Below are 12,779 nucleotides of genomic sequence, written 5' to 3'. Positions count from 1 at the left end.
GGAAGAAGGGAATACATACATCTAAAAAAATGAGATTAATGGAAAGTGTAAAATGGCAAACCAGGAATGGCTAGACATGAACTGCAACCCTCTAAAAGCATGCGTGATGAGGCGAAAGATGGTTGCCACCTATAGGAAAATTAGAGAGGCCTTCGGAGAAAAGAGAAACACTTGTGTGGATATTAAAAACTCGGATGGCAAGCCAAATCGAATTACATTGTGCAGGTTGACTTCAGCATCATATTTAGGACAGTCTCCTCCTTTTTTTGGGAAAAACATTACTGTAAATATTGCTGATTCACTGTACTTCTATTTCTATGAGCTTTTGAATTGTCGAATGTTATTTAAAAGGTGCAAGGATCAAAGGGGAGAGAGGAGGGACTATCATTGCTTTTCCATCTCAGTAAATTAAATTACTATCAGTATTAACTGAATAGCAAAACACTCACCCGTAATTTTCCAAAAACCTCACTTCAGTGTCTCAAACAGATTATGAAATTTCATAGTAACTATAGCGGCTGTTTTTGGCAAAACCAAGATAGTGAACTGAATGGAAAACTAATAATAAAATCTGTCTCCTGTCTTTTCAGTAGTGTTCTTACTTCACCAGTGTACATGTTGACGCACAGCTTAATCATTAGAACTTCAGTTGTTACTGAAGGCTCTTCATTGTGAAGTCATTCTTTCAGAAACCCGCATATGGGAATTCTGCTCATTTCTGTTGTGTATGTTGATTATGAAATATCAGCTGTGGTATGACTTCAGTTACTCAGGATTTAGATAAATAAGCCGCTGGATCTGCAGTAGTCTGTCTCTAATTGACTCCTAAATAAAATGAAAGTATCTGTTAATACAAAGTAATGTCAATTTTTATCCTGACACCATCACAGAACACGTCAACGAATTCATCTTAGTGTGCAAGAACAGCTATGAATCCAATTTAGAACAGCATACCACTACAATGCAAAAGGTATTTACTTCACATTGGAACAAGATGTGGCTCTCATTCCAATTTTAAAAACAATTTCAATATGTTTGCTATGTTTCGTATCTGGAAACATATGATCTAAAGTGAACCAGATGGTAACTATCTGGATTAAGCACAGTAAGTTTCTTAATTTTGAAACTTCATAACAACTATGAACAATAAAGACAATTGATTGTGTAGTGCAGTTTCTCAACGGCCACGTGCCAGACTGTTCATCTATAGGTCTAGGGTTTGATCCCTGGCCACTTGTATGATATTTGTCACTTATCACTTCTTTCATTTCTGTCACTGTTTTTTAATGTGAAGAATGCTGAGTTGCTCTGTGATTTTGAGTCCATGTTAAATTGTAAACCCAGTGTAACTGGCTAGGTAAATCTGTGCAGAGGTCAGAGGAAGGCAATGGCATATGAACTCCAACAGCACAATGCCTAGTAAATCACTGGTATGATGCCAGTTTTTCTTTTTTTAAGTTATTCATTTTCTATCTGTGGCGTAAGAGGATAAAGATGTTGTAAGAAATGCGCATGTGAAAATGTGGTTTTCAATTTTTTATACAAACAGAAAATCTATGACCAGACTACTAAAATCAGGAATAGATGAAGCATTGTTTTACTTACATTAAATATTTTTATGAAGGTACACATATAATGGATAAATTGCTCCATATTTGGTTCTCTACCTCACACCTCAAGTAATCTGCTCACCTGCAAAAGCTCTGCATAATCCTATAAAATAGGAAACACAGTTGAACACTTGGAGCCTGAGAAACTACTGTAGTCAATTGACATCTGGCCTCTACCATTCAGCTTGCTGAAATGTTAGTCACAAAGTCCTTTTAATAAAAGTTTAATACTTCTTTTGTAAAGGAACATTGTCCTAATTGGTCTCATGCCTCATCTGTAATGACTTTCATGTTAATGAACTGTTAAACCCTAATCTTCTTTCTTGTTAAGAGTAAAACTGACAAGAAGAGGTGAAATTTATTGTGCGACTCATGTGGAAGGTTAATGACGTGGGAAGAGTGTGAAATGTTTAGGAAGTTTCAATGTTGTATCTGTAAATGAGATGTGAGTAGTGAGGCCAGAATTTCCTAAATCAACTAAATCAAATCTTTTGTTTCCTACAGTATTGCAAAAGTTTACTGTGCAAGTGGTTTGTGTGCTCTAATTAATTTTCAATGACTTTTTGTAATGTATTGCAGTGTTATAACTTTACACAAGTCACGTGACTAAGTAAGTTTCACTTAGTCATAAGACTTTCCGTTTTGAGTAGGTGTTGTAAGTGGTGGGACTGAAACAGTGATTATGGATAGATGTGTTTGCAGGTTACATTTATAACAGGCTTGGGGCTAAGGAGGAAAATCTAGACATGTTTAAGGGTCCAATGGAGATGTAACAAGAGTTTGGCCAGTTGACAGGTGGCTTTCATGTAGTGTTGTTGAGACAGTTTAAGGAAGGCAACCATTTGTTTAGGAGAATGAGGTAGAGAACCAGCAGACTTTATAGAGCAGTTTATACTTTCTATTAAATGTGTGTTAATGCATAATATGTGCAATGTTCGTCTGACAGTTACATGAAAATATTTCAGTTTAAGAAATGGGATCAGAACCCTACACTGCTTCACTTAATGAATGCAATTAGTAGAGCACCTGTAGGGTATGAAGATTCTGATGATGCTGTTTGTTAGCTAACTGGGAGAGTCATCAGAATAAATCCATTGCCTGCAGAGATTAACATAGCAGGTAACATTTGACATTAATAGCATGCACACAAAAAGCAGGTGTTGTTAAGTTAAAGTTGTAAGATCCTTCTATAACTGAATTTATGATAGATTCTAGAGTATATTCAGTGATCAGAATTATATAAGTTTTTCTTTCTTGGCTTTATTAAAGGCTTCACTCTTATTATTATTTCCATTTTTGGAAGTTCCTTTAGATAAAAATACATGCATACCTGTTAATTTGGTTGTTTAATTTTTTATTTGGAAAATTATTTGTTAGTTCTGGCGAAAGAGTTGGATGAGCAAAGCCCAATGGACTAATGATTATGCCACCATATTTCAGATTATCTTTCCACTCACATCAGACGTGATACTGAATGGTGATGGTTTTCTTAACAATCAAATTAATTTTTAATTAGATTTATCTGCCTAGTGAGACTGCTGCTGCAACATTGAGGGCTGTTGTGGGGACTGTGTAGTGGTTTCCATGTGTTTTTGGTTGACACTCCCACCTTTTTATATCAACAACCATCTTGGGCATCAGACTAAGTATGTTTTGCCATGGAAGTCACTGAACCAGCAAATAGAAGAAGACTGTATCACAGCAAGTCTACCTAGTGTTCATTATGTATCTGTTTCGTGCTCCTATTTCATATAAGGTCATAAGACTAATTGCTTTTGTTTACTTATAATTTATTCTTAGGCAAGACTACCTGTAAGTTGCCAAATCAATTATTCTGAGGCAAGAGTCCCTGTAAGTTGCCAACCAAAGTTCCGTGTCACCCTTTGTGAGACAAATATTAGACATTTATATAAGTGAGAAGATTTGATAATGATTATGGATTTTTTATAATACATATTTTATCTAGATAGAGTATAATTCATTAATCTCATAAATTAACTTGAACCCTTCTTCTGATCTTGCAGATAACTACAATGTCTATGAATGGCACCGCATATATGATGCTGAATACAAGTCGTGATGAAGGCTATGATATTCAGTTTCGTTTTAAGACAACATTACCAAATGGTCTACTGGCATTTGGCATGGGGTTGACGTTCTATGTTCTGGAACTTACAGAAGGACGTTTAAATCTACACTCCAGCCTCCTTAATAAATGGGAGGGTGTTTTTATTGGATCTGATTTAAATGATAGCAAATGGCAAAAGGTTTGTTTTATGTGCTTGTTGTTTAAGTTTTTTAATTTTGTTGTAAGTTGATTACTAAAATTTTATTCTTTCTGTTAACTTTCCAATTACATGCATAATACAATGATTATTGTTGTTCTTGTAGTTGTTTTATTAGTATTAATGTTACAGAATGTTGTTCTGTGTTACTCATTTTATGCTGGTCTTTCATTTTAGGTGTTTGTGGCTATCAACACAACTCATCTGGTATTGGCTGCTAATGAAGAACAAACAATTTATCCAATTACACTCAATGAAAATTCTAATTCTTCCCACACAAGTTTTTCTGCCACATATTTGGGTGGAACTGTTGTACCCATAAAACTTTTGACCCACACACCATCATTCTTCATTGGTTGTATGGAGGATGTCATGATCAATGAGGTGTGGGTAGACCCACAGCAGGATCTGTCTAATCAAATGTTACAACATGTACAGGTTGGGTGTCCTAGAGAGCCTCAGTGCAATCCCAATCGATGTCACAACGAAGGTCAGTGTACAGACCTTTGGCAAGACTTCAAATGTATTTGCAAGAGACCATATTTGGGAAACACATGCCAGTTCAGTAAGTGATTAATTTCTATATATATATTTATTTATTTTGTTAGATAAGACTGATGTGTCTTCTCAGTTTCAAGTCTCCATGTGCTGCCCTACTTGTTCATATGATCAAATTCTTCTGATTACAATTTCTATTTTCTCATTGTTTGTGACTCGGATCTCTTCTATACCTACAGCTCAACTAAGCCCAGTCAGGCCACACTGCTGGGACAATGTAACTGTGTGTAGGGGAGTGGAGGGGGCGGCGGGGGGGGGGGGGGGGCTGTGAGCTCTTTCTGACCAGAATACATCACCAGATTGACCTAATATTTTAAGGTGAAAAATGCATACATGCAAGATATCGGCCCCACCGGTCAATTCCACATGAATATTTGGGCCATAATTCTGATAGTATGCAGTTACAGTCTTTTAAAGGTACAGTTTTTAAATTTCGTGCACACTGTATATTTGTCACTCACTCTACACCACTTCAGCCCCCTAATGCCTGAGCATAAAGTACTGTACATTGGAGTGACAACCAGAGATCTCATATTTGTGGGCTGCTGAAGGCTAGGGCAGAGGATTGGGGAGACAGATACATCTGCCCAACATATTTTGACATCTTGTTCAATAACACTCATTATTTTACACGAAAAACAGTAAGTAATATGAGTGTGTAATACATCGACCTCCCAGACATATACTTTTAATATTACTTTAATGATCTTCTTGTATTGACATTCTGCTGCTATACATATTCTTCAAAATCAAAATGAATAAATCTAAGCAACTGAAGAATTATTATGAAATGAAGAATAGTGGATCTCTTGCAAATGAACTTCATTTTAACAGTGCCAGCTTTAAAATCCAAAGAAAGTAACACACAACAGCGATGTTAATAATTAAATAATGTTACGCTACATCTTTACTGACACACTAATTCCTTTCATTGATTTGTACTGCATTTGTGAATCACAACATAACAATGTTCAAAGCAAAGAAATCCCTGGTACTAGCTGTGGGTTAGAAACAATGAACAAAGCATGTTACTAGTGTCCAAATAGTATTTCACAAACCTCTTACTCACTCCACTGCACAGTACTTCACCCTTGGGCATTAAGTGGCTGTATGGGGGTGGAGCGAGTGACAAACGGTGCACGCAAAATTTAAAAGCTGTACTTTCAAAAGGTCATAACTGCATACTCTCAGAAGCATGGCCCAAACTTTTGCTTGGAATTATTGGTGTGGCTGATATCTCATTAGTCTGCAATTTTCCCCGTGTCACTTATCTCTTCTATACCTACAGCCCAACTAATCCCAGTCAGTCCACACCACTGGGACAATGTAACTCAAATGAAGTGTGTAGAAACAGACCAATTGAGGTGGTGTAGTGATTAGCACACAGGGCTCGAATTCAAGAGGACAGCAGTTCGAATCTGCACCCTGCGATCCTGATTTAGGTTTTCTGTGATTTCCCTGAATTGCTCCTGGCAATGCTGGGATGGCTCCTTTGGAAGGGCATGGACGATTTCCTTCCCCATCCTTGAAATATTCCGAGCTTGTGCTCCGTCTCTTATGACCTTGACGACAACGGACATTAAACCCTAATCTTCCATTGTTCCTGAATAGTAGAAACAGTTTCCAGATTTAGAAGGAAAAATGGGAAAATCAGAAATGTATGGGATTATAAGTCTTGTGTCTAACTTTAGACTTATTATTAGATTTGGGACCTAGCTTATGCTTTTACAACAGAAAAAAATAAATGTGGTGATTCTATTCACCCTGCAGGGAGGGTCTGGATCTAGGAGACTAAGAAATAACATGGTTGTGGTTGTGGTTTTTTAGTATGTTTTCCAAATAAAAATTATTATATCTACAATAATTTTATTGTAGCAGTAAATTGATGAAATGGGCATGTTTGTTAATACATTGCAAAAGTCACTGACACCGTATTTGAAAATGTCTTTAAATCTACAAGTTGTACCCCCAGAAGTAGAAAAGAGCTTTTGAACATCATCTCCTTGACTAAAACATGACTTCTCATCTGTTAAAATAAACATGTTTAATTGGCCTTGTTAAAAATAAATCAACATAACCTTTACCTTCTAAATAAAAGTTTTTACATGCATACATTATAAATGTCTGCTTACTTTTTCCATATACTTTCCCATATCACAACATAATTTCCTGGGTTGAGAACAGTGACAGATGGTTGTTTATTTCCATCTAATTCTTGGTGTTCTTCTAAAGAAACACTGATGATTACTGTTTCTATTGACACCAAAAATTCCAAAAACAGAACCCTACATTTTCAGTTAGCCAAAAAACAAGACAAATTAAAGTATATTTTAAAACTGAAGTTTTGGTTAATGAAACAGAGTTGCCAATTTGCTGGCCATGTACTCAACTTAAAACTACATTTTAGATTGGTACTTACAAATAAAGTTTGATGTAAGCAAATTCAGAACCACATCCAATGTTTGTCATAGAGTGAACAAAATATCAACTGGCAGTCTTGCCAATTTCGAAATTAGTAATTTCCCTGCTAGTTTGGTTCACTACCAGACTAGACAAACAAATCTTTGTATGATATTCTCATTAGTCTTCCAACAAGTTTGATGTAAGCAAATTCAGCACCACAGCCAATATTTCTCGTAGAGTGAACAAAATATCAACTGGCAGTCCTGCCAATTTCGAAATTAGTAATTTTCGTGCTAGTTTGTTTCACTACCAGACTAGACAAACAAATGTTTGTATGATATTCTCATTAGTCTTCCAACACCCTACAGTAGAACTTTATGAGAAGTTTTGTTGATTTCCGCTACTTGTTCCTATTCACCCCATTTTACAGTTCTGTGAGATCTTTACTCTTCATTCTTTACTGTAACACTCTGTATCACATGAGAACTTACAAACAAACAAATTAAAAAAGGAAGATTGAAACAAAGAACTGGGTGTTATCAGCCAAACTAGTTGTAAAAATCAGAAGCTGTTTAAAAGTGTAATGAGAATTGTGAATATATCAGATTTTGAAGGGAATGTGGTTGAGGGGAGAATGGTCATATTTGCTACATCACCATTTTCATCCTGTTTGTATTTGCATGCTTGCTTGATTCTTGACTTACCAGACCATCACCGGACCCAATTTCAGTGGGTTACTTTGCACAGCACTCTATACAGTTCAGAATTAAACATGTGGCTATCATAAAAGTGTTGTTCTGCAATCACAAATTTATCTTTATATGAGGTGAATGGACCTAGCATGCTCCAAGCAGCACTGCAGAATGCACTATTGTGTCTGCATGATGTACTGTAGCCCGTACCCACATTAAATACTGCGAGCACCAGGCATGCAGCAACCCTTGCTTATGGTGTTGTAAAAGTACAAACATCTCAGTAGCCAAAAGTAAACAACATGAGCTTGTTCACCTCTGGACTGCCCAAATATGTGGCAAAACTGTTGAAGTCTTTAGTCAGATGCTGTGTCCATTATGTGAAGAACTCTTGCAGTTTTGTGTAATCAATTAAGGACATTTGACATGCCAAGGATGATCTGTTAGTGAATGTTGATGTAAGAACCTTACTAACATACAAATTAAAAAGACAATGTGAACATAAGAAGAGAGTAAGTGACAGACTTTATCACAGGTAATCAGTGATCTAGGTGACTTGGCCTGGGATTCCATGGAACTGCATATACCTGGCACCAACAAAACTTAATATGAGTGGAGGCTGTGGTGTATTGGGCTGGCAAAACACTAATTTTTGTAGCGGTGCTTGGAGCATGCCAGGTCCGTTCATGTCACATAGAAAGCCTAGTGCCTAACAGTGATTCGGATTCCCAGCATCAATATCAATGTGGAGGAAAGGTCAGAGGCACTTTGGCGCCAAAGAATGTCTGCACTTGCTCTGGCAGAGGGCACTGCCACTGGCATTTCAGGTGGGCCTGCCCACTGATGTAACAGTGTCTGTAAATATTGTGGCCCCAACCTAGTCTTACACTTTGTGGTATTCTCTGAAGCCTTCAATATGCACCATTGATAGCAAAGTGATTGACATTGCCTGTGCGTGTTTTTTAATTCAGATCTCCCTGGACTGTTTGCATGTCATTCTCAATGGAGAGAAGTCTTCTGAAGTAAGAGTGATTTCAGGTGTGCCGCAGGGGAGTGTCGTAGGACTGTTGCTATTCACAGTATACATAAAGGACCTTGTGGATGACATCGGAAGTTCACTGAGGCTTTTTGCGGATGATGCTGTGGTATATCGAGAGGTTGTAACAATGGAAAATTGTACTGAAATGCAGGAGGATCTGCAGCGAATTGACACATGGTTTAGGGAATGGCAATTGAATCTCAATGTAGACAAGTGTAATGTGCTGCGAATACATAGAAAGAAAGATCCCTTATCATTTAGCTACAATATAGCAGGTCAGCAACTGGAAGCAGTTAAATCCATAAATTATCTGGGAGTACGCATTAGGAGTGATTTAAAATGGAATGATCATATAAAGTTGATCGTTGGTAAAGCAGATGCCAGACTGAGATTCATTGGAAGAATCCTAAGGAAATGCAATCCGAAAACAAAGGAAGTAGGTTACAGTACGCTTGTTAGCCCACTGCTTGAATACTGCTCAGCAGTGTGGGATCCGTACCAGATAGGGTTGATAGAAGAGAGAGAGAAGATCCAACGGAGAGCAGCGCGATTCGTTACAGGATCATTTAGTAATCGCGAAAGCGTTACGGAGATGATAGATAAACTCCAGTGGAAGACTCTGCAGGAGAGACGTTCAGTAGCTCGGTACGGGCTTTTGTCAAAGTTTCGAGAACATACCTTCACCGAAGAGTCAAGCAGTATATTGCTCCCTCCTACGTATATCTCGCGAAGAGACCATGAGGATAAAATCAGAGAGATTAGAGCCCACACAGAGGCATACCAACAATCCTTCTTTCCGCGAACAATACGAGACTGGAATAGAAGGGAGAACCGATAGAGGTACTCAAGGTACCCTCCGCCACACACCGTCAGGTGGCTTGCGGAGTATGGATGTAGATGTAGATGTAGATGTAGATGTAGAAGGAGTGGCATGGACAAAAGAGAGAAGGAGAAAGGGAAGGCGAGGCGGTGGGGAACAAGTTAGCTGAGGTCTAGACCAGAGGAATTGTGAGAGCACAGAACATGCCAGAGAGACCATTCCCACCTGTATAGTTCATAGAAACTTGTGATGGAAATGACCCCTATATTGAAGCAGCTGTGGAAGTCATTTGTGTTGTGTTGTGTTGTGGTGATCAGCATGTTCAGCAACTGGATGGTCAAGTTCTGCAGTTTGCCACAGTTTGGCAGTGCCCATTCATGTGAGTAGACAGTTGGTTGCTTGTTATGCCCACATAGACTACTGTACGTAATTGCAGCAAAGCTGATATATAATATGGCTGCATTGACGTGAAGCCGTACCTTTTATGAGGGAGTAAATGTCTCTGACTGGATTGCTGTGGGAGATGGTGAGTCGGTGTATGAGACAGGTCTTGGTGATCACAAGGGTTGGGCAGGGTTGGAAGCATGGTTGGAATAGGGATGGACAAGGATATTCTGTAGGTGGGGTTTATAAATGAGCTGGATAGGATATTGTCTGTCAATAAAAGATCTGGTTAGGTTATCAGTATGTTTCAACAACTTGTGCTTTCCACTGCAGATGTGTCCACGGGTGGTGAGGCTGTAAGGTAGAGACTTTTTGAAATGGAATGGGTGACAGCTGTCAAAGTAGAGGTACTGTTGGCGATTAGTCTGCTTGGTGAGAACAGGCATATTTGTGGAGCCATCTGGGAAGTGGAGATTGATGTTTAGGAGGGTGGCTTGTTGAGTTGAGATGGGCCAGGTACAGTGGATTTGGGAATAAGTGTTGAGATTATGGAGGAAAGAGCAAGGATTGTCCTTGCCATGATTCCAGATCATGCAAGTGTCACCAATGAATCTGAACCAGACAAGGGGTTTTAAGTGTTGATTAGATAGAAAGGATTCCTCCAGTTGGCCCATAAATATGATGGCATAGGGCCTTGTGAGTACCCATGGTTGTCTAATAGCATACGATGCGCATGTGACAGGACTAGAGCAGGATGTGCTGTGTGAGTGCATTGGACATGTCTATACACATGGGTCTTCCACACAGATATGCCCCATGTGGCAAGGGCTTGAGAGTAGGTGTGATGTAAACTAGAATATTGTGTAGGGTGGGTGGGCAGTGGATTACGAATTTGTAAGGGATCAGTAGAATTGTCAGTAGAATGTTCCTCATTTTTGAACATGTTCCATTCCAGAATGATATTTGTGGTGATCAGCTTCTCCTTCGTAGCTGGTTAATTGAAGTGGTTCGAGGATTGGGGGAACCTGTGGATATGTCATGGGAAATCTGTTTGCTCACTTGGTTTGGGTGTCTTGCCTGTCTGTGTAAAACTTACTAAGACTTCCAGCTACTGGGCAAGGGGTTGCTTGTGACTGCAGATGCACCATCCACAGATGGCCAGCCTGTATGGGAGAGACTCTTTAATGTGTAAGAGATGGCAGCTATCAAAATGCAGGTACTGTTGATGGTTAGTGGGCTTGGTATGATAGTTGTTTTTGTGGAGCCATTGTAGAGGTGGAGGTCAATGTCCAGGAAGATAACACACTGAGCTGAGGAGGACCAGGTAAGCAGATTGGAGAGAAATGGTTAATGCTTTGGAGGAATGAACATTGACTGTCTTGGCCCTGGATACAGATCATGAATATACCATCAATGAAACTCAACCAGACAAGGAATTTTGGTTGGATGGGAAGGTTTCTTCTAGATGGTGCATTAATGGATTGGCATAGTAGGCTGCCATGCAGGTGTCCATATCCGAATTTGTTTGTATATATTTCATTCAAAGGAAAAGCAGTTACATGTAAGGAGTTAGTTTGTCATGTGTAGTCCCATGCTCCTACTGCCTCTCCTTCCCAGCCATCAGCCATCTTTCCCCAACTCTCTTGCTGCTCCCTACCAGGTTTCTCCCCTCGCCTGCTCTGATCAACACTCTCACCCCATCAAGTTGCAGTGCTGTCATAAATTGGTTGCCTTGGACAATACAGCTTTGTTTAACCCATCCCCCCCCCCCCCCTTCCGAATGCGCGTGCATTTGTTTGTTTGTTTGTGTGTGTGTGGTGCATCCATTGATGAGCAAACAAATATAGGATTCAGCAAAGGAATGTGCTTCTTGTTTGTATTTGAATTTACTGACTGGAGAACTGCCATTCAGTGTGATACAACTGCTTAGTTGCTTACATGTAATGCGAATGTTGAGTATCTTTTTGTTTTATATCTCCTTATTTTGAGGAACACAGTGTCACTTGGTTATGTGTCTCATAATTTTGGTCCAGTCTCATAATTTTGGTCATGATGTGTCCAACTGAATGTTGCTAGGTTTTCCTTCATGCTCATTAAAATAAATACTGATTATATCATGTTGAGCTGCATTGTTTAGTTTAACTTGGGTATGTCTTGGAAAGAACTTCAAAATACATTGATGCGTAAAACTTAAGGATGGTAGTACCTTTCGCATGATGTGTCTCTGCCACGTACCGTAGCTCAATGAAACTTGGACTATACATAGAAAAAACTGTGCATAAGGTTACGGAAAGAAATAGGCAGAGAGATGAACAGGAATGACAATTCAAAAACAATAATTACATTGAAGTCACCATGATTTATGATGGTCTCATGCACATTACAAAAGGCAGGATGTAGTTCTTAATAGGGTGTGTGATCACCACAGGCATCAATGCATGTTCTACAGTGTGCTTCCATAGTGACCACAAAGTTGGCAAATAGTTGTTATGGTGGATGTTTCATTTCTCCACCAGTGTGGTTGACAACTGCTGGGTGGTTGTTGGCATGTGTGGACATGGTGCAACACATCTCCCAAGCGCATCCCACACATGCAGTCAATTCACCAAATATCCTTTCTTTCTAAGAATGTGGTCACTCATTGTCATCCATAAAAATTAAGTCAGGACCAGATGCATCCCTGAAAAGACATAAATTAGGAAGGAGTACAGTGTCACAATAATATTGACCATTGAGTGTACCATGTTCAAAGATTTGGAGCTCAGTATGCCCATGCAACATTGCCTCCCCGCACCATGATCCCTGAGCTGCCAAAATGATCATGCTCGACAATGTTCCTGGATGCATTACATGTTACTACCTATCGCTATATAATGGTTTGTCCAGAATCACCAGTCAGACTGAATCTGCCCTCATTGAGATCAACACATGACCCCACTCTTCATTGGTCCAGTCTCCGTGCTCTTAGCGGCACCATTGCGAACCTTG

At 39.1% G+C, this 12,779-nt stretch overlaps 1 protein-coding gene across 1 annotated transcript in view; it reads left to right on the top strand.

The window, feature by feature from the left end:
* Window positions 1-12,779, top strand: part of LOC126184763 (protein crumbs) — a 301,898-nt gene that overhangs the window by 216,392 nt on the left and 72,727 nt on the right. Inside the window, exons 19-20 of the mRNA XM_049927313.1 lie at window positions 3,635-3,877; window positions 4,073-4,460. Coding sequence (XP_049783270.1) covers window positions 3,635-3,877; window positions 4,073-4,460 — 631 coding nt within the window. The remainder of the gene's footprint in view (window positions 1-3,634; window positions 3,878-4,072; window positions 4,461-12,779) is intronic.

Source organism: Schistocerca cancellata, chromosome 4 (genome assembly GCF_023864275.1).
Source record: "Schistocerca cancellata isolate TAMUIC-IGC-003103 chromosome 4, iqSchCanc2.1, whole genome shotgun sequence".
NCBI lineage: Eukaryota > Metazoa > Arthropoda > Insecta > Orthoptera > Acrididae > Schistocerca > Schistocerca cancellata.
The sequence above is the reverse complement of the archived record's forward strand: the minus strand, read 5'-3'. Positions and strand labels throughout refer to the sequence as shown.